Source organism: Falco biarmicus, chromosome 5 (assembly GCF_023638135.1).
Source record: "Falco biarmicus isolate bFalBia1 chromosome 5, bFalBia1.pri, whole genome shotgun sequence".
In the NCBI taxonomy this organism is placed as follows: Eukaryota; Metazoa; Chordata; class Aves; order Falconiformes; family Falconidae; genus Falco; species Falco biarmicus.
The window spans coordinates 35101793-35124963 of NC_079292.1; the positions used below are offsets into that span (position 1 = coordinate 35101793).

At 41.1% G+C, this 23171-nt stretch overlaps 1 protein-coding gene across 3 annotated transcripts in view; it reads left to right on the plus strand.

Annotated features, from left to right (window-relative positions):
- The window catches only part of PTPRR (protein tyrosine phosphatase receptor type R), a 148351-nt gene that overhangs the window by 85072 nt on the left and 40108 nt on the right, over nt 1-23171 (plus strand). For all 3 annotated transcript variants that reach the window (XM_056341609.1, XM_056341610.1, XM_056341611.1), the window contains one exon: nt 5091-5347. In XM_056341609.1, the coding sequence (XP_056197584.1) occupies nt 5091-5347 (257 nt within the window). The remainder of the gene's footprint in view (nt 1-5090; nt 5348-23171) is intronic.

Below are 23171 nucleotides of genomic sequence, written 5' to 3' on the forward strand. Positions count from 1 at the left end.
AGAGAGGAGATACAAGACTGATCAGAAATACAGAAGACATGAAATAATTTTTGTTTATTTATGATAGAGCAAGGAGAAACATGATAGTTCTCAAACATGAAAAGATTTCAAAGGCTGTAGTAAGGAAGATAATACATTCTCCACTGGAGACTGGAAAAGAAGAAAAAATTTTGAAAGGGTGATTTGGCTGACTCCTTAGAAAGAACTTTGTTATCGCATGGGTCACTAGATCCCAGAGTGCATTGCTTGGGGGAAGCTCAGGAGTTTTCACCCATTAAGGTTTTAGCAAGCATCTGTCAGGAATAGTTTGGGTGTAGCTGATCTAGAGTTAGGGCAGAGGTAAATAATAGTAGAGTCCTCGAACTCCCTTCCAGATGGATTTACTATGATGCTGTGGTCTTTCCTGCAGGCATTCCCCTTTCCGTCCCCTCCCAAATCCAACCTGTATCTTTATGTGTGCAACTGTTCAGACTGTGTAAGTGGACATTGTCTCAGATTTTGCCAGGACCTGCTGATACATCGAGTATGTGCAATCTGTAAGGCTAAGAAACAGCTCACAATTGTTTTTCATCCCACTTTGTATGTGTCAGAGTGGCATATTTACGAAAAATAGGAATTCGTTATTTCAGATTCAGCCATTGCAGTCTATCAGACCATTCAGCTTTAGCATAAGGCATTAGGTCTCATCCTAAGTAGCTTTGGCTGTAGCAACCATAGAAGACCACCAAAATACAGCCCCTTTTTTAAAGTGTCAGGGTAGGCACCTGTTTGTCCATAGGTGGTTATTTGTAGTTTAGAGGATCCAAAACCAGAAGCGTAGCCTGCATCTGTAGATGACTTGGGAGGGTTCTTTGCAGTATGGAGTGGGAAGTACTTTGATGATTATGATGATCAACAGTGTTCAGTCTACGGCAGCTGAATTGCCAGTGTTACTGCTTTGTACCATGTAATTTCTACGGAAATTGAAAAGCATGCAGCCTTATCTCTTAACTGGCTTTTACAAATCATGATGCTTCCCTGTGCTGAGAGTGCACTGTGTGTTAACACTTTTTAGGCTTCTTAATGCTTGGCTGGAATTTAACAAATATCTGACCTATATACGTGAAAACCTGCAGTGCAGAGTATTCCTAAACAGTGTAATACAGTAGCACATTTGGATTTGTAAATTGTACCCCTGAGGTTGTTTTATTAATTTACTGAGCTAGTCCTCATTGTTGTGGTATGGGAACCTCTTGCATCTCAGGAGCAATTCATCACATGTGGAAGCCAACGTGTAGCTCATTGCTATCCTCATCATGGGCTGACCATGGGCTCACATCCACTGGGAACGTCGTGCGTCATTTATAAAGTTAGCCAAGCAAAGTGCTAAGTAAGAATAAATATTTTTAGCACTCCTATGTGTAAAACAGGTGTCTTTATTTCTTATTTTACATAGGTGGAAAAATAACTGAGCCATCACTTCATTGACTAAATAACATGGTATTTGACAGTGGATTAAATTATTTGCTATCAGATTTCTTACTAATTGTTCCTGTTTTAATAAACCAGTATGTTTGCATATCCTTTTTTTTTTTTTTTACAAAAAACTATGTGCATACAAGTATCTGTTTAGTAGTCTGGAAATATCACCTTCAGATTATGAAATATTTGTAGTTAGTTGTAATGAGAGGGGTTTCTAAATGTTTTTCTTTTTCCCAATAAAAAAAATAATCAAAAAGTAGGATTTTTTCATTTAAAATAATGAAAGCCATGAACTTTGAGCAACTTGACTTGTGAAAGATGTCCCTGCTTATGGCAAGGAATTTGGACTTGGTGATCTTTAAAGGTCCATTCCAACCCAAACTATTCTATGAATCTATGATTCCATGAACTTTACCTTGCCAACAAATTGTAAGGATCTATATTTTTATTACTGTCTCCAGTGTTTTATGAGTTATGAACAGTTATTTGATGTTTTAGGGAGATAGTTACTTAAATGATAAATATTTTTTTACCTTCATGATTGTATTTTAGAATTTGTTTAACAAGAAGAACATTGAATAATGAAAAAATCCATTCCCACATTTTCACATGACCTATCTCTTGTTCTTAACCTTGCAAGTTTCAGGATTCCTCAAGTGGTACAGAACTGCTGAAAGCACTTTGATTATAGAATTTATACAGCTAACAAATATGAGTCTCTCAACTTCAACTTTTGGCAGTATAAAGATTTACATCAAAATTAAAAGCATGTATTTTTATCGTACTGCAAGAGTGTTTAAGCCAACTCAAAATTAGGTGGCTTCTGTCTGTAAACTAGTCCTAGATTGTCTGAATTCTGGTATTATTCTTCTACAGAACTTTTTATAGTCTGTTCAAATCATGGTATCCAAATGCCTCCCAGTAATGCCTGAAATAACACGCCTCACATCTGTCACATTTTTGTTCATTCATCCCTTCCCCAGGTTTTGAGGGAAATTTTGTTACCTGATTTTCTTCTCATGTATACATGTGCACAATAGCTCTGCTCATGCAGAGATACACACGTAGGCTCACACACATGTTAATAAGTACTTGTTAGAGAGGACACTTTTAATTAGAGTGAATTTTCTTATTATCTGTTGTTTCTGGGACATTTTACTATACAGTCCTGGGTACCCTAAATATCTCTAGGCAGATTTTCATATCACTGCTGCACATAACCATTGCCAACATCTTCATTCTGGAGACATAGTTATCTCGCTGGGATTTCCTTCCGATCTCTGAAGATGAATAAAAGCAGTTTCCACTGGTATTTTGAATGGATAGGTAGGAGGTTCTGGCCCAGCTAGGGTGCAACATGTCAGCTTTCCTTTGCAGAAATCTGAGCAGAGATACAAAGGGTGAATGTCACGCTGCCAGCACCCTGTAATTCTTCCATATAAGCTGAGTCAAAAAGGAGGCAGAAAGAAGAGTTATTTTCCTTTTGGACTGTGACTTTGAACCCTAGGCTTAATACGTGAAAAATTACAAGTGACTCACCTTGTGTGTCCTTGTATGCCTCTTGATTAGCCTCACAATGAATATTCTGAGGTATTGGTAAAATGGCAGTTTTCCTAATTTAGCAGCTTCGTATCTGTTTCCATCCATACTGACAGATGTGTTTAAACAGATTTGAACTATGAGTACAACTAAGTTGTTCCCTCTGCAGAGTTTGGTAATAGGCTTGATCACTGTCTTTTTGGCCATTCTTGTTTGTTTGACTTTCACCTGGCATTCATTAAAAACACAACGGCCCTGACCACACTTTCTGAGGAAAGTATGTTAACTCTTAAATCAAATGTGGTCCTTTAGCTTTTTTTTCAATTTCTGCTGGTGGCAAGCTATCTTTTTTCCTAGTGTCTAATAATAGAGTATTAAAAAAGATATTAAATAATACTCATCCACGTTTTTGGAAATCAAAACCATAATTCCCTGGGTCTCCAAGGGACAAAACTTTGAGGTGTATCAGTGACAAGAAGGTATGGTTAACATTGTCATGACCATGAATGTCAGAGCTGTGTGTCTGTGGGTTACCAGAAACAAATGAGACAAAAGCAGTCACTGGAGAAAAAGAAGGTTAAAATATTTCAAGGCCCTGTCTTATCTTTACTGATACCTGTGGCCTTGCTTCACAGTAGGGTTGTTTTTTTCTGCAAAGTAATGGCAAAGAGCAGCTTATCTTATCCATGCAATTTAATTCTGAACTCTGCTGAATGAACAGATGGATTACGTAGCTAAGTCTTGTTTAATGGGTGTATTGCTAATGTCATTAGGCCAGTTCCTAGCTAAACCTCTAAGGCTAATCCTTGGAAAAACAAACTCATCAGATACATCCAGTCTTCTCTGGAAGGCTATGGAGTGATAGATCTTAATGCAGTGCTAGCGGGGAAACAGCTGTCAAAGAGCTTCTGACTTGCACTGGAAAAATGCTTTGATACAGGCTTTGTCTTTATGGCTTTACAAACCAGGATTCAATCTGAATGTTTTACAGCAACAGATAAAGCACAGTAGAAGGTAGGAGGGTATCTGCAGACACCTTCAAAAAGCTGCGTAAGTGCCTATCACCCACCTCCCAAACAATACTTAGAACAGTAATTCTCATAAGTTTCATAGGTTGCAAGGCACGTTTTGAAAGTGGCACAACTACAGCTCAGAAATCATTTTTTGCATTCCCGTCAAGAGAGGTAAGATGTGTTAAATAGGTGTAACACAGGTTCCTCTGGAGGGACGCGTCCAAGCACACGCTGCCCGCCAGCCCTCACCGAGCTGCTGTGCAGCAATGTGGGTGTGGAGTTCAGGGGAAGAGGATCAGCACAACTACTGAGAAGCTTTTGCTGCAGATATCTGACATCCAAGTTCATAAGCAATAGGTGGAAAGAGAATCCTGGTATACCAGTATGTTCGGACATCAATGTCTCGATAACTGTAAAACACAATTTTTTGAACAGGTGCATAAATAGCTTCATAGGCCACACATTGCTTCAGCTTTATTCCAGAACAGGTTATGTTTCTCTGAGGATATTGAGAATATCTTTGTCCTGAGGAGTATTTCAGAGCAGTAGCAGTCTACCATTACAGAAGTGGCCTAGTAAAGTTACTCTGTTCAACCATCAGCTCCATGCAAAATGAGTAAGAGATTTTAAGAACATCTGTTCTAAAACAAATGGAGGCTGCTATAATTAGAGACTTGTACCTGCATATATCATAAGCATTTATTTTATTTTGGGCCATTGTCTCTCTTGTGTTAAATTCTTACAAATATTTCTGCAATTACTTTATTTATCAGTATTTCCCTCTTCACAGTGTCTTTTGTAACGGTTTTCCATTCCATGTTATTTGCCCCTTTAATAATACGACTACTGGTATTACAAATAATTACTGGCTCACAATGAGAACTGTTAAAATCCCTACTGCCCACATGTACACACTGGTTTATGTAATGGAATATTTATCCTGTTGTGGGAAACACAGTGACACAACTCGTGGCTCACCTTCTAGGAGTGAAAGCCACACTTACCCAGCATTTGTGATACCTTCCTTGCCTTGTTTACCAGGGTATTGAGATGGGGATTTCCTCTTTATTTCTGTAGGTTCTGTACAGATTAAAGGAGAAGATCCAGTTGTCACTGAGACAAGAGAAGGAAAAGAAGCAGGAGATCCACCTCTCACCCCTTCCCTTGCAGACATCTCAGTCTAAGACCACCAACAGCATGGTCCAGCCTCAACAGACTCCAAAGGTTGTCAATGTAGTAGTGGATCCTCAAGGCCAGTGTGTTCCCGAGCTCAAACCTCCCCTGTGTGTCAGTCCGTCTCCTTTCAGAATGAAACCTGTGGGGCTCCAGGAAAGGTAGGATGGTGCCTGGTGCATTCAGGATTTATTCTGTTTTGTTATACTGATGCTGCATGATTTCATGTGTGCATCTTCTGTCAATGAATGGGAGACTTTGCCATGCAGACAGCTGAGAAGTGGGATCATGGTGTCTTAATATCTGTCTCATGGGTATTCTCTCCTTTCCTTTTGTTTTCGTATGAACAAACGTCCAGAAGTTTGGGCTGAGATTGACTGCAGTACTGGAATTCTTTTTGCTAATTTGCTCTTCCCCTTTCCAACAATTACTCCAAAGAAATAATTTTTCATTTCCCATTGATTTGTTGCCTGTTTTGATCCTGGAGATCCTGGCAGAGGGCACAAGGGCTGATTATGTTTTGTCAGCAAAAATCTTTCTCATTGTCAGGGAGTACCTAGCACATGGGAAACTTAGAAAGAAGAAATATTCACACTGAGTGCATTTACCAATCTCATACAGTGTTCCCACTATTACCTTCAGATAATTTTTCTTCTTAAATCCAGCTTTCCATGATGGTTGGGATACAGTCCAAGGTCTACAGGCTTTACAAAAAAGAGGAAGAAGTGATTAGTAATGAAACCGCCCCTTGTGTGCCGCTCGTCAGAAATACTTGGGTACCAAACCTTGCCATTCATTCTACGTTTCAAAAACTGGGCCAGTGCTCTTCTTACAAAACTAGTTATTCTTCCCACGGGAGAATGCACACTGACATCTGTCTCTCCTATGTTAGAAACCTATATAATTTCTTGCCTGATGGCTGCAGGCTGCTTTCATAAAGCATCAGTGCCCTGAATAACTAATGTAGCATGCAGCCGTGCAACTGAACTCTTCTACCCCGGCACAGATGATACATGAAAGAACAGACGCCATGCAGATATAATGGGGAAATCAGAATGAAAAGGAGACCAAATGCAGCCTTGTCTGTGAGGACAGTCAGAGTCGAGCAGTAGCCCTGATTCAGCTTGAACCATGGGATTTCAATGACAGAGATTTTATCAATGGCTTAATGAGGCACAGACAGAGCTAAGGGAGAGGGATGGTTCTTCCATGAGTAAAAGGTGCTGAAAGGCAGAGCTGTCACAAAATATATGGTGATAGCACTGCAGCTACAAAAAATAAGGAATGGAGGAAGCAATTAAATACATTTTGATAGTTTCTTTCATTCCACAGCACGGGGATTGCATATTAGGTTTATAATACCTGGTACCTAACATAGCATATGTAATAGTTGAGAGGGATTGGGGTGAAGGAATTTGTAGAGGGAGTTTGTACTTAAGAATCGGGGAAGAAATGTTTCTGTTGCTCAAACAAAGAAAGCAAAACCTATTGATCTAGGATCTTAATTTCCACCACCACATATAGGAACTCAGCATTTAACACTCCTAAACCAAATTTCATTCTTTACAAAGGCAAAGTTATGAGTCAGATGTGTCAAAATGGAGAGCTGAGATACAAAAAGGAAAGTAAACCTGATGTTTGATCAAATAAAACAGGCATTTCAGCTTATTACTACGGCGAAAAAAAGTTGAAAGAACTGAGCACTTCAGTTTCTACTGTAAAAAAACACTAACAGGTCGTTCTGAAAAAGTGAAAGCAATTGTGATAACATCCCATTCTTCCGTTCTTTTTGTCTCGTTTAACACAGTTACACTTTCTGAGCCCAAGTCCACTTCTGAGAACTGGTGGTTTAAGTTTATTTCAAGCTCAATGATACGAATGTCTGGGGATGTGAGGGAGAGAACTTTAGGGAATTGGTTGTCTTCTCTTCCTCTGACATAACCAGCTATTATTATGTATATTCCTTATTTATTTCCTATTTCCTGTATTATGAACAAATTTACACACATTTTGACAAACAGAAGCATAGGAGACAAGAAGTGATAATGCAGCAACACGTACTGGTTCGGTCATCATCTAATGACCAGGTATGTGGACAGTTTAAAACCCCTCTCCACCTTTCTGCCCCACAACAACCTTGCACTAGGCAAGCTTGGGCCATCCTCATTACACATGGGAGCATGGGTCTGCACACTGCAAGCAGCACACTGCACAAGACAGTCTGCTCACAGCCCTTTCTCCATAATATGGAGTGGGGTCAAGCCTGCAGGTCCCCCCCTGCTCATAGCCACAGCCTGGGGCACCCATACAAGAATGTTTGCTACCCTGATTTTGCTTTCTGCCAGGGAAAGAAGCTCTTGGTAGGATAGTGTGGATATGGGGAGTCCTTGACAAACTTATCATTGTGATTCCTTTGGCCGGATGGTTCCTGAGCAGTATTTTCTAACTATCCAAACTCCCTGGTTTGATTCCTTAATTGCGATCCATGGTCATGAAATGCCTAGTAGGATCCAGACCAAACTGTATCTCTCCAAAGAGAAATCAATGGACCGTGGGCCAAACCAGGGAGGGAGCCAACCACTGTGCCTGGCTATCTAGATGGGAAGTTTGTGACAGAATCTCTGAAGGATGGGGCAGCAAAGTCAATGATGCCTGCCTCAGCCTGTCCCAGCTCTGCACACTAGGTGCTGCTTCAAGGAGCATATCTAAATGCAAAAATATGGTGGACCTGAGTTTTCACAAAGCACCGTATCATCTTCTGGCCCTCTGAGCCTTTCCATTTTTATTGGGAATAGCATTGGCTGTTATGGAGGCAGACAATTTGTTAATGGATAACTGTGCCTAGATCAAAATGTTTCTGGGAGTTTGTCCAGCTTCTTAAAATGCGTTGTGCTTCTGAATACGAGAGCCAAGTCCATGTGCATTTTTTTCTGCATATCTGGAAAGGCTCTTCCTCAGCTATTTCTATAAGACACAGCCTCCCCAGCAGATTATGCAACATTTGCACTATCAAATGTGCAGAATGACATTTTTACGTGACATGTCCATGGTCCATACACCAGTGCTTGGTGCCTTGCTGAAGGACGTTATGAGGGAGTCTGAGCGCGGGGAGGCTGACACCTGCAGCTGTGGGCAGCACTGCCACTTCCCCTGCGCTCACAGTCTACTCAGCTCTGGCATCAGGGTGGCCTGCATTTTTTATTCTTTGGCTGTAGCTCTTGGAGGAGGGACAGTGGTCATATAACCAAGATGGTAACTGACCCTGTGACCTCAGGAGGGGAGTTATTTTCCTGGATGTTGATCATGGATGCATACCCATGTGCAGCATGTGGTTGGGGAAAGGATGGAGTGGTGGTGGCCAGGAGTGGAGGATGGACTGACAGGTGTGGAGGTGAGAAGGATGTTTGAACAAAGAGGCACTGGCCCCTTTCTATTACAGTTAATGATAGATGGGGCAGGCAAGTGAAGGGCTCGCTTCAGAGCTTCCTGGCGTCCTCCAGGTCATTCCGTAGAGTGCTTCAAAGTTGTTCTCTTCTGGTGTTTTCACAACTGCTGCTCTTTTGCAGCAAAGACCTTCTCCATCAGCAACCCACACAGTGCTGTTACTGACCGGAGGAGCAGGAGAGCTAATGTTGTCCTGTGGGTGTCTTTGGTGATGAACTGTCACAACATCATAGTGCCGACACCTGAATTTAGGATGTAAATAATCCTTCTCTCTTCCGTTATCACATAAATGAATATTGCATCAGTGTTTATTTTTCTGCTTAGGCTTTTACAGGTTTATATGCATAATATATACTTTTTCCTTCAGCAGAGTAAGGCTTCCTTTAATTCTGCTAGTTGGCCCAGAATTCATCTTGATAAGAATGGTCCCAGCCAAAATCAAAATCTGGTGAAGTGGGTTGTGATATTCTAAATTTCATTCTGACATGTCAGGCATTGAAAATTCTTAGTACAAGCAGCAAGTTGTTAAAACACAAGCATGGTGGAGATATAAATATAAATAAGTTACTACATCAGCACGATATTCACTTGTTCTACAACTAGATTTACTTTTTCTGCAGCCACTGCTGCTGTGAGTTTTAGTTCCAGTATTGTTTGTGCCTAGGACAACTGTATTTCAACTAACTGGTACAGAATGTACTGCTTTGTTCAAATTAGTTACTATCTAGCATGCGAAAGTACATGGAAGAAAAGAAAATGTGGAAAACAGCTCTTCTACTGTGTGCGTTAAAAAAAACAAACAGTGCTTTGGAAAGCTTTTGCAAACATTTGCATTCCATCCTAGCCACAAAGACCTAAAACTGTGGCTATTACACCTGAATAACCAGTGGGAAAAATCACAGCACAATGTTTTCTCTGTCTATTGCGTATTCATTGGAAAATTTTTCTGTCTAAAAGCGAGAGCTCCTCATGTTCACAAATCAGGATGCTATGGGCATGCAGGACTCTCATTCAGACCAAGTAATGTTTTACATGTGCTTCATGCTAGTTTTTTTTCTCTTTGCAAATAAATACAAGAGAGTGGATAATATAATAGAAGAAAAGGTTTGGCAAATAGAGCATAAACCTGGCAGATAAGTGAAATAACAAAATATTTTAATTTTTTTAAAATGTGAGATAAAAGCATTCTGTAATGGTATGGAAGCACTGCTGTGACACGGGAAAACAGAAGATAATCTGTGGAAGGGAAGGCAGGCAACGCCAGCACGAGCAAAACTGGAGGAGAGAGGACTGCTCACTGACATCGTTCAACATACACTATGCAAACAGGTCTGCAGCCTCCAGAGAAAATCAGCAGGAATCAGAATAGAGAATAGTAGTAGGGGGAAATCACCTAAATCAGTGCCAGGTGTAACTCCCTACAAATGTAACAGGTAGGACTAAATCTTGGCCTGACCTTGACCATGAGAACCGTGTGTGATGTTACTCTTCCCCACAAAGCAGGGCAATGCTATAAAAACTATGTCACAGTTAACAGGCTGTAAGCAGTTTTTCTTACCGTCCTAAAGATGCCTGTAAATTGACAATAGAATTCTTTGTTCCTGTTCTAAAAAGTATTCAGTGGACATACAGTGAGTATAGCTCACTGTAAGTGTAATAAAAGTTAAAATAATGTGCATTATAAAGCTGCTAAATGCTCACCTCTGTCCACTTCCTTATAAGATGAGAAAGAAGGATAGTCTGATGGAAAAGAAAGGCAATATATTTTTAAATAATTTAAAAAAACTTAATCAGATAACCCATAGTAGTCTGTGGAACTCACTGACAAAAGACAAAGTTTGAATCAGGAATGTGTTAGCAAGAGGTACTTACACATATAGTCGCACAGTAACAGAGAGCAGTTACTGTTCTCGGTCTGCCTTTGGCATCCTTCCTCAGAAACATCTTGTGTTTGACAGCTTTATAGAGAAAATCATGGACAGTTTGGGCTTCAGGTTTGGAGGTGGAAAAAAATTCCCATGTTGATATTGATAACTATTCTCTTTTATTAGTTATTCTGCATAGACAGATTCAACTATTGTTCTGGCCACTTCTACAGTTTCTATGCCCTGTCAATTGCCATCTGGATGACAAATGCTGTGGGTGACAAAACACTAACTGTAATACCTGTTTTCCTGGTGTTAGAAAAGCAGGATCTATTAAAATGAATCACTATTTTGACAATACTGTATACCAAATAAAACCTCAAAAGAAATGTTGGAACCAAGCTAAAGCACCCGATGTGCTCTTTACCTCATTAATATAATGGCAGCTGCATCTCAGGATGCCACTGTTCAATCCAAACTCCACTCTAATAGATGAGAGAAATTTCCAACAATTCTCTCTGGTTCTGCTCTGATTTTTAGGTCACAGAGCACAGTTGCTGCAAATATAATTACAGTGTTGCTGATCTGTTATCTTTATACAAAACCATCCATTGTGAGTAATCATTTTGAGTAATGCTTAGAGGGTAGCACCTTGCAGTTGGACTACTGTAAACATGCCAGGTTTTGTAGTTTATGACACAAGCATGGGAACTTAATATGTTTACAGGAAGGGGCCTTGAATTTCCTGGCTAAAATATACTAGCTTTGCACAGATTTGGAGGGTAAATTTACCCTATTGTGCAGAGCGGAATATGCTTTCTGCATTCTTCATTTAAAACCTAGGGATTGTTTTCAGGAAAATGTCAGTGTATTTGTTCAAAATACAGCTATGTATCAACACAAAAGTACTAGCTGGAGAACAATTTTACAGTGATTTCCTATCAGAAGGAATCTGCAAAGCACCACCGACCAGTAAACTGGAATTTTTGTGCTTCGGTCCATCTCTGCCACCAAGTCATTAAAGCACTCTGGACATGGCACATAAACCTCCTGTAGCCATGCTCCCAACCACTGGATTGAGGGTGGCTGCTTGGCATGTCTGTCTGAAGGGATGTAGTGAAGATGAGAACCTTATCCAGAAGTACAGTAAAAGTCTTGCATGAAACTATTTGTCCACATCATTTCAGAAGAGTGAGAGAATACCAATAAAAATAAAAATCCAAAAACTTTCTGAAGGACCTAAAAATGCACTTTTCTCATTTGTCAGACCTCTCAGCTATATTCTGTCCTGATCTATAAGATGCAGTAATAAATTCCATACACCCAGGAACACTTATTGCACTGAGGCCAGCTGGCTGAGATTAATTTGTGTCCATACTGCCAAGCTCCCAAAAGAGCCAGGGCTGGATGCAGACTGCCTACCAGGAATGGCTTGTGCATGTGCTGGTTCCCAAATGGTGCCAGTGAATTGCTTTGGCATGCTCTCGTTGGCAAAAGCTAAAAACAAACCAGGGCTGCAAGGCTTGCTATGTAGCAGTATCATTTACCAAGTTTCAGTGCCTGGGATTGTTCCCCGGTGCTGTTTAATTTCTTTTTCTAGATGTAGCTTGCACATGCAATGTGCGCAGCTGGTGTGGCAACTCTCATGAGGGGAGCAGTCCTGCTCATGGGCAGCTGCTCACGGGCTGTGCCTTTTAATAACGTTCCTTACGGCGCAGGGTCTCCCCGCAGCCTGGCGTTGTGGCTTCCCTGTTCCTCAGGCCATCTCGGCTGTCTGGACAGCCACACTGCGACTGCTGGCACCTGTTCTCTGGGCGACAGGGTAAGAGCAAGGGCTGAAAACTTGGGCTACCAAGGTGGGATAAACTGGTCTGAGAAACAGGGAACATAAAGTGGGATCCAGCTCCAAGGGTCGCCTGCCCAGTGCCTGAGAAGTCTTGTTTTAGCACATGGATTCATGACTAGAGGCAGAGTAACGCATTACCTCCAACTTGCATCCATGTGACATTTCTGTTAGTGCACGGTCAATCTGAAAACTTTTTGCAAGCACTGGACCTCTGAGTTGCACAAACGCCTGTTCTGTCCAACCCAATACAGACGTCTTTGCTTATCTGCAGGGTAGGAAGAGGGCAGGAATGTGAATTGTCCCCTTGCTTCGGAGGGGAAGTGAACTCGGGCACCAGCCTAACAAAGACGCTTTAAAAACCACGTTTTAACTGTTTGACTCCTGGCTGGTTGGGAAAGTGTTTTGGTTGTGGTTAGAGCTCTTTGAAGCAAAACTCTGTGGGAGTTATGATCTAAATAAATAGATGCGAATAACTATGTAGCATCGCCCAAACTTACACCCACAGTCCGTTTCCCTGTGTCGCTATCACATTTTGCAAATTACTTCAGATTAGCGTGGGTAGATGATACGTTTCTGCTCCTAGCTCCCTCTCTGCTTTAAATTGTCCCACATCCCTTTTTTTCTTTTTGTACAAAGAACTGAAAACTCTTCAAAGCATGTTACATTAATTTCTGGGAGCGGATAATTCAGGCAAATTAGCCCACCCTAGTTCAGGTAAATTCTGGTGCAGCTTCATAGCCATCTTCTCTCAGGTTCCAGGGAGTGCTCCATTTAGCACGCAGCCCATGCCTACCCTTGGTTTTGCTTTTACTGTCCTCAGAGGTTTAGTCAAGATTTTTGTAATAATTTTGTTGTATTCCCAGGTCTCTTATCTGGCATTTATTCTTGTTACTCCAGTTGCTACTGGTTTTAGCTTGTACACAGGAAACCGCAGTGCCAATCAGTGTCGTTCCCAAGGTGACAGGAAACCCTATTTGGTCGGATGTTGATTGTGCTTGTCTTTACTGCTCCACCCATAGCATTTTCTTCCTTTTTGGCTTAAGTTAAGACAAATTAATCAGTGGCCGCCATCTGGTAGACAGTTTTGGAGGTTTTGCAGTGATTCGTCCAGCTGATCTTTTGAAAAGTCACACACAGCACAAGAAGCTGAGGGGAAATAGCCATGTGAATATTTAATGCTTCTTGAGCCCTAGAATGACAGGGGCTGTTGTTGCCCTGGACACCCGAGTAATTGGAGTTGTGTAACTCCCTTGTCTCATCCAGCAGCAAGTTTTGGTTTTTTAAGTGCTGCTTGGTCAGAGGGTTAAACTGTTGCAGCTTTCCTGCAATTGATTTCCTCAGCTCCTCTCTGCCTCTACTCCATTTCTATGGTTGACCATCTCAGGCACGGTTTCTGTGACTGCTTCACCAGCTGTCCTACTGTGCAGGCAGAGTGGGACATCTGCGAAAGTGAGGAGATGCACATTAGCTGAGCTTGAATGCTCCAAGTATCTCGGCTCAGCCTGTAGCAGGATGTGTCCATCTGTGACTTTTGCAACCAAATATATCACCTTTTCACATGGGTGGGTTGGAAATGCCGTGCTAAGGGACAAAGAGCAGGAGAAGATCACCATTTTCTTTATGAGACTGAGTTGTAAGCAAGATGCGGTACATTGCATCTCATGAGCCCTTGATAGAACGCACAGTTACTAGTTTCAGCAAAACAAAGAACTGCTGTAGAAGGAAGCACCCATATCAGATATACAGTTTTATATTTACAAGGAATGTTGATTTCTCAGATCTGGGGGGCTTTGACAAATGCTAATGCTTCAAATTAAAACACAAATATTCACCTTCCTTTTTGTTTTGGAACTGATCTTGCTGTTCCTTCTGGCCAACTTTTCTGTAGGGCAGCCTAAAGCTGAATTTAGTTCAGTTCCTCTTAATTTAAAATGTTAGGAACTGACACAGAACACAGAGAAAGACAAACAAGAAAAACATCAAAGTGCCTTCAAAACTGCAATATAAAACACCCAAGTGTATCTTTGAATTGGCATGAAGTACATGTACTTCATGCAAGAAGCCATGTACTGGATAGTACTTACAGCTTATATTGTAGCCATCAGTTAATATTCCAGTCCATGACTCTCTTCTTGGAGTACAATCATAATTAATTTTGTTTCTGTGCATTGTCAAGAGGACACTGGAAAATTAAAAGTTGACAAGTTATACTGCTTATTTTTGGAAAAATCCAGTTCTGGAAATTCAGCAGAGATCTCTTACGCAGTCAGAGCTAGTATGTACAGAAAACTTAACATTGCTACCTAGCAGAAGTATCTCTTGTTTGCAGATCTGTGGGTCAGACTATTCCTCAGCTTTTGTGGGAAATTCTCTTTAGCACTTTTATTAATATAGCATCTGAGAGCCTGGGTCATAGACCAGGACCCCTCTGTGCAAGGCTCCATATGCACACAAAAATGAAATGATCCTCTGTCCAAAAAACTTACAATCTAGACATCAGACAAGGTAGTAATGCATACAGTCAGGCAAGCCTCAGGAAAGGAAGAAGTAATAGCATCACGGCAGAGAAGAGGATGCCGGGAGTATGCTATGAGAATGGCTTAGCCCAAGAAACACTGCCCCGAGGCAGTAGCTGATTTCATACGACACTGACATTTCAGCCAGGTTCTTGCTAGAGTTGTTTGTCAGCTTTGATACCACCACATCTGAGATGATGCATCAGTTAGGTTTGACTTTGAACCTTAGCTGAGTACAGCCAAGAGATTTCAGGAACTCTTTTTACAATTTGCATACTAAGGCAAGTAAGACATTAACTGGTTAAGTGACTGATCCAAGACGATATTGCAGATCAGGACCCTATCTTCATAAATTATCTGGACTTTTGAACTCTTCGTTCAGTTCTCTAACCAGGGGAGTCTGTAAGAAGCTACAGCAGTGATATTTCTTTCTGGGACAGGGACTTCCCTTATGTTCCCTATCAAAGAATATACTTTTGACGCTTAACAAACAGTGTATTGTTGTTACTAATTTATGGTAGCTATAATTATCCCTGTTATGTTAATATTGTGGTTTGATAACAGGAGCAAAACAGAACACGACGACTTCAAATGCCTGCTCAAATATGCGATAGGCATCAGAAGGGGAAGTACTGTATATAACTCCCACACAGAAAAATGTCGTTAAGTACAATGTTTCTCTAGGGAACTCGGTCCCGGTGCTTTGGGGTAACTAGTAGCAGCTCCCTGGAAAGCCACGCTGCCAGCCAGAGATGGGGACAGTGCTGGGCAGGAGGCAGCTGAGCCTGCCCCTCTTCCCCGGGCTGGTGCTTCCGCTTCCCACCATCCCCGGCAGCCGCATCTCCTGTCTTCAAGATGTCTCAAATCCTTCCTGAGCTGTAGTAAATTCCACAGGAGGACTGCTGCATAGTCCAGAGGCTTTCCGTTCCTTTCCCTGGATTTGATAGTGGATGTAACAGTGCGCCCTTACAACAAATGAAGGAAAACAATCAGAACAGCAGGAAAGTACGCAACAGCTAATAAATCCAATTTGCGTGGTCTTGTTTCACTTTAGGCTCTATTTAGCTTGTTTTGCCTCGGTGGTTTTACGGAGGTGTCTGGGAAGAGAATTTGGCCCACAGAGCACAATACTGAATAGGTTTGCGAAAGAAGGACCCATTGTGAAAAGCAGAAAGCTGGTATTGTAATTAATCCCAAAGGTAATCCTCTGGCTACAGGGAATGCATTTGCAGTTTACGGATAAGATCAGAATAAAATACATGTTTTTTGCTTCATCAGAAGGATTTTCCCAAATGCAGATGGCCTAAATACCCCTCTAGTCCCCACATCTATTGTTCACTGTTGTCCTGGGACAGTGTGGAGGTCATAAGGTGGGCTAAGGAAGCTGTCTGAAGGGAAAACCCCAGAAAAGAAGACACCAGACACAAAGATGTGGAAGCAACCTTGGTTCACGACAGTCCTAAACTATGGATTGCCAGAAGCTAGAGGGCATACTAAAAATAAGTAATGGTGTTAATTAAGTAATGGGTGATTCCTGCTTGCTTTGTTCTTGCATTCTTTCCCTAAGCCTCCTCTTGCTGGCCATTGTTGGAAACAGGATATTGGGCAACCTTTGGTCTTACACAGTACACCAAGTTTACGTTCATATTTCTACACCACTCCCTTCAATATATGCTAATCTGACCCGTGTTACATCATCAGCTGTATGGAGCCTTGTGTGTTGGGAATGTTTGTACTGAGATAGATGGGGTGGAAGCTGAGCTGGGAGGGAGTTTGGTTTATCCTTCAGATATGACTTCTCCTTCTTTTTCTTTATTTCATAACGCAATGTGCATTTAGAGTAACAGTGCTTTTATTGGAGTCCTCACATTTCCCTCCTCCATTCAGATTCAAAGAAGTAAATTTAAATAAAGTGATTTAAGTTCCTTAATGTCATGATTCCTTTGCTAATACAGAACTATGAATCTGAAGCAATTATAATTATTTCGCTCTGAAATTTCCAGTCTGTACTGACTCATGCATGGTGCATATGAGGAAGAGTGGATCGAGAAAGCCTTCGTTCTGGTCTGTGTCTTCATCTCTGGGCACAGGTACAGGTGCATTTCCCTCCCCTAGAGCTCAGCTTATGCACTCCCCTATAGGAACATCTCTGATGAAGGTAGGCAGTGGCCAAGGCCTTGACCTTCAAGGGATCTACTGAGCTCCATAGAAAGGAACTCCAGGTTACTTACCTGTTGGTTCCTCATCAGCTGCTCAGCCCTAAATGGGACTGTACAGCTTGGCAATACCTCTTTTAAAGGTCTATCTAATCTCTGAAGTGCAAGATAAAGTAGGCCTGGGTATGTAGACACTTACAGCTGTCTTCTAATAGCAGTCAAGCATTGCTCCATTTCAAATAGCAAGCCTAAGTGGATTTTCTACACTTCATTTTCAGAGGGAATCCAGGCACTTTGCACATTAATACACTTGTTTGAGCAACCCTTTCTGTAGAAGGCAAGGCTGGAAAGTCAGACTACTAAAATGAATTGGGGGGGGGGGGGGGGGGGAACAAAAAGAAAAAAAAAAGCTGGAAGAGAGAAAGTTTTTTGTACCTAGCTTAGGTGTAAGCTCTGGAAACTTCAGAAGCAGCTAAATGGCTGACCTGAGTGCACATAAACTGTTCCTGTCTCTAAAAGCCTAAATCCCATCAACTCGTAGTATAACTTAGCACGTAAGTCACTCCAGAAATGGGACTGTGCCTTCCAAAGTGTGTGAGCTAAAAGGATTTTTGGTCTGTACGGGCAGCTTGAGGTGCTTCATCCGCGGTGTGACTGAGTGGAGCAGTTTTGTGGCTCCCTTCAGAAGTGTCCATAGATGGCGCAGCTTCGTTGAGCGATGGTATGGGTCTGGAGGTTTTACATTCTGCAGGAACTGCTGCTGCTTAGTAATTTCTTCGAAGTGCACTAACAATTAATTTTTCTGCTTAGAAATCTGTGTGACACTTGCAGTAGTTTAAAGATAATGAAGACCAAGTCAAATAAACAAGGAATGTGCTTTTTTATTATCTTAAGGTTGACAGGGTGTAGTAAACGCCTCTTTTCCCAGATGTTCCTTCCTGTCTTTCCCAAACGGCAAAGGCACTAGGAAAGAACTCATTGTACTGATTAGTCTTCAAGTCACAATAAAAGATAATTCTCTCTTACTGATACTGTCGGAAGATACTGCCCATTTACATTAAGAATACTCCTACCCATGTCTTTTTCCAGGTCAGCTGCTTTTGGTTAAAGCCTCAAAAGAGTACTGAAGGACATTAATGTGTGAGTAGGCTATATATTTGCTTTTTCGCATCTAAGGGTTGTAGATTATATTCCTTAAATGAGCAGCAGGTGCAGGACAGAGGTAGAGTTTGTGCATAAGAGATTAATTAGTATAGAACACATGAAGCTAAATAGACCTATTGGTAAGGCGGGGTTTTTTTGGTTGTTTTTTTTTTGGGGGGGAGGGGGGTGGCACACATGATGACACAACCCTCAAACACTTTTTTCATCTAAAAGCTGAAAAATCTAAGATCAGTCCATGATTTATTTGTTTACCATAGGGCTGACCAACTAAATAGGGAAAAATATGTTAAGCACTCTTAAAAAAAACACTTCCTAGAAGCTGTTGCTGTAGCATTGCACCTCTCCATTCTCATTTATTAGATTAGTTCTCTTAGATAGGCTACAGTTCTCTGAATATTGCAGGCAAGCACCCTCCAGGCATGCTGTAGTGCTCAGCAAAGAAGTGAGCCTTGCATGTGCTGGGAAAAGTAATCAGGCTTTGCACCTGGACAAGAGATCTAAATGGGAAATTATGGTGCCTGGCCACAGCTTCTCCAGTGCATCATGGCAGTACTTATGAACTGAAATCGTAGAGGGGCAATTCGTGCAAGTGTGACAAAAAGTATATTGCAGATTGATTTTTTTTCTCTGATTTTCAAGCAAAAGATACAGCAGACAGGATATGTGGGGATTTTTAACAGCTCTGGTTGCCTTACCTTAAATAAATGCATTAATCTGTGCATTAGTTTAATCTGTGCAATGCTAGAAGCTAACTGTTACTCCTCTCCATCTTCTTTTCCATTTCCCTATTCTTGTAATCCATTTTGTTTATATTCATTGTAGCTTGGTTCAAATTAGCATGTGCATCAATCGGAGAGAGAACAGGTCATCTAGTATGTTTCTGCAGTGAGGCCTCCAGTATGAAATAGAGTAATGCTTCAATGCAAGCAGATAATAGCAATAAACAAGACTGCATTCAATTAAAGCTCTATCCTCTAAAGCAAATTAGCAATAAATTAGTAAACATTTTTCAGCTCTTTGAAAAAAAGCTCAAATAAGCACAACAAATTAGCCTCTTCATTTATTTTTACTTCTGAACATTTAACTCAGTTTTCACTCATGCTGAAAACATGTATATGTGAATATGAATCAGAAATGGAGCTTTATGTTACCATTCAGATTTTATTGGAGAGAAAAGTTTGCGTGACAAAATGCAATTTGATTGTAGAAATAATCTACAGGAAAAGATGGGAGGCTGTATAAGCTTTGCATTTTTGAACAGTCAGTTCCCGTAGCCCAGTGGCGTAGCCTTATCGAGGGCAGAACAGGAGTGAATTGGCAGTACATTAGAAAGCATGATTAAAAGAGGGAAAGTTGAAACTACTCTCATGTCAGCTGTTTTCCTCTACAGGATATTGAACCATTCCTGTCCTAACCAGATACTGATTGCTTAAAACTTAGTCCAGAAATACTTGTCAAAACCATTTCCTCAGTTCATTTTGACATGCTGAGGTGTGAGTAGATCCTGCAAATTGTTTGCAATTTAGTGCTAGAGGTATTGGTCTGCTCTCACTTGTGGCTGTGGGAACAAGATCACACCCTCTGGAGAGAACATGAAGTGCCTCCACTTTCCAGAAAAGCTATTTAAGAGGCTCCTGATCAGTTTCTATGGACTGAGAGAGGACTGGAGGATGCTACCAGGTTCTGCCAGGAACTGGCTAGGAAGCTGCAGAGGATTAGAAGTCTTGCCTTACAGCAGCCATATACCCCTCTTCATCTCCTTCCAGTAGGCACACAGCTTGTTGTCGCACTTCCAGACACATTCCTCAGGGTAAGAGGCAGGAAGCATCAGTTTTTCAAGTGACAAGTAAGTGGGAAAAAATAATAATGCAACACTGGAACAAGTATGAGGAGAACCGTGTGGTAGAGCAAACATGAGCAGAAATGGCAGATGTTCTTTTCAGGAAGATACATAGGATCAGCATGCTTCATCCTATTGCCTCCCTTATAGTCCTGAGCTTAAATATCTTCCATCCATGGCTTTCTGGTGGTAGGACTTAGCTTCGGTGTTAGACCCTGATTACTCCCTCTGCACTGTAGATGAGGTCCTCTAGTTGGGAGATTGGGCTGCCCACAAAAATGGCTTACAGGGTTTGTCTTAGGTGCAGATGATTGTAAGGCAGAGTAGAAATATTATAAATATCAGTAATATTAATGACTGAATTGTTAAGCATGCTTGTGGAAACATCGGGCTAATATCTCCCTACCTGTCCAGGATCTCCTCTATGGAGAGGAAGAATCAGAGCCAGAGGAAGGAGGCTTTGGAAATGAGGCCAGGAGCCTATAAAGAGAGGTCCACTGTTCCTAGGCATGATAGGAGGTCAGTAGGTAACTTCTGGTGGTTTAAGTAGCACTGGTATTTCAGGGGAGAGCAGGAAGGTTTTGACCACCTGCACACCGAAGTGCCGAAGCTGAAACTCTGGTCCTGCATTTTATATTTTCATGCATAGTAAAATTGCTGCAAAATGACCAAACATGAGCTGAGTGGAACAGGTCCTTCAGGGTATCGGGCTGTATCAATTTAGACTGTCCATGATGCATATTATCCTTTAATGCAAAGCAGATCCATCATTTTGTATTCATAGTTACATAATTTCTGTCAAAATCAGCTTGTATTCCTCTGCTGTTGTTTTTTTAAGTAAATGATTTGCATAAATAATCCGAATCTTGAAAACAATTGAAGAGTAATTTCCTTTAGAGAAGAGTGCTTATGACAGTTGATTGCTAAATGACTTAAGGTAACTTGAGAAATGACATGAATTTAGGGAACCTTGGGTTTTAGTCCTGCTTCTAACTCTAGTTCTTTGGCCTTGTTAATTGGTTGATTGCAGCTTTCTGATTTTCAGCTTGGCTGTGATGTAAGTTTGGTTTGTTTAAAAGTGTCAATAACCCCAGGTCTGAATGGGTTCCTAAAAGCTACAGCACTTGTTCAAGTGAAAACCAACACCAACCCAGAACTGTCAGCAAGAAAAGCAGAGATCATTTGGGAAACTGAGTCATCATCATAGATCTGCCAAGCATAGTATGTGTGTAACAATGCTTCATAGGGCACCTAGGAGTGTAAAAATAAAAATTACATTATATACAATAAGTACTGTGTGCAAATATTTCTTTATTAAGATGACATTCACATAGTTACATAATTAATTTTTATTCATTATTTTCTCAGACTAATACCGATGATACTGATTGACCTTTGTTGAAAGTAGGAGTAAATAAGAGGATAACTACATGAACGGGTATTGTATATTATCAGAACTGATGGGGTTTTCTATCAGAATACTCTCTGATATGTGCTGCAGCACAACAGAAAACTCAAACTTATGAGATCTCCATTTCCAATAAAAGAACATAGACCTAGGAAAAAATAAATCTGCTGGTTTTAATTTTGCGTCGTCAATAATGGAGTTTTACCACATGCTTAGAAGACTTGTTTGAGATGATAGTGTGCTGATGGTCAGAAAAAACATGAGAGATTCCCACACTTGTCAATGTAACCATACTCTCATTCAGCCCTACTTTCCCAAGACATCCAGTATCATAAGCAGTACAAGATGATGATATATATTTCAGGCTGGCATGTACAGAGCAAGAATCATATATATGCATTTTTAAAAAACATATAAAACGTTCTTATGCTTGTTAGAAGCAACTATTTAACAATACGTGAATGCTAATTTAAAACTTAACAAATTATGATTCACTTCAAATGAGAGTAATTTCTTAACCTTCTGACTGACTTAATGGATGTTATAAATCTGGATTTGTGAAGAAATATCTCAGTCATATATTAGAAGATCTGTGTTACTGTTTGCCCCAGGCTGAAAGAAAATGGCACTATGTTCAGTCCTTTGCAAAGATTATTTTAACCCCTCTCTTGCTGCTTTTCCACTTACGCTTTTTTCAAAACTGATTTTTCTTGATGAAGTCAATAGGTGTTATGCAGTATGCTACTTTGATTTATTTCATATCAAAATACAGGATTAATAACAATAACATGATGTCTTTTTCTGGTTAACTGTGCTTTTCATTCCCCTCCGCAGCTTTACGTATCATATTTGGTCATCTACATGACCATATTTTCTCTTAGCTATTTTGCTAAAAGCAGCAGGAAAGCTGAGACCCATGGTTTCTTTCCATTCTCCTTTTTTACAAATGCATGGGGGTGTTTCCTTTGAATTACTCCACAGAAACATAAAACCAGATAAGCAGGTGAAGTCTGGCACCAGTAACATAGTAAGTGGTGGAAACCATGTGCCTAACTGTGCTCTCCCAGTGCAACTGCAGCAATGCAAAACCCACCTGAATTCAGTGCATTTGCTGATGAGATGGACCAGCAAGAGAAGAGGATCAGCACCCAAGTCTAAACCTAGTCTGTGAGCACTAGAGAAGTAAAACGCACAGGGGAATCGTGGTGTTTTTCCCATTATCCCTGCAGTAAAACCCAGGGAGAACAGCCCTGCGGCACATCCCCTGGTACAAGTGGGACCTGAGGACGCAAAGCAAACTCCTTCCCCAGCGGCCGCAGCCAGCACCACTCTTGCCGCTAATTAATGGCTTCCTTCCACCTGCACGGCTGACACAGCTCCCGCCTCGGCCACGCAGGAGCTCGGCAGAGGGACAGAGGACCAAGGGCACAGAAGGAAGCGCCTCCCGCGTCTGCAGTGCTGGGGTCAGAGGGCAATGGCTCTTGGAAGGCAGCAGCCATCACTGCTACTTCCAAAACCACTAGAGAGATTGAAAAGCCCAGGACCGGGAATCTGGGCGTTGCATTTTTCAGGAGTGCTGAATAAACATGGGAATGTGTATTTAAAGAAATTACCCAGCTTAAATAAACAACTGGGAAAACATGTTGGGTAATTGGGTTTTTATAATCACCAGCTATGGCTTAATTTTAGGGTCAGGGAAGACCTGGAAATGACCTCACTAATGATTAATAGGCTTTAGTAACCTGG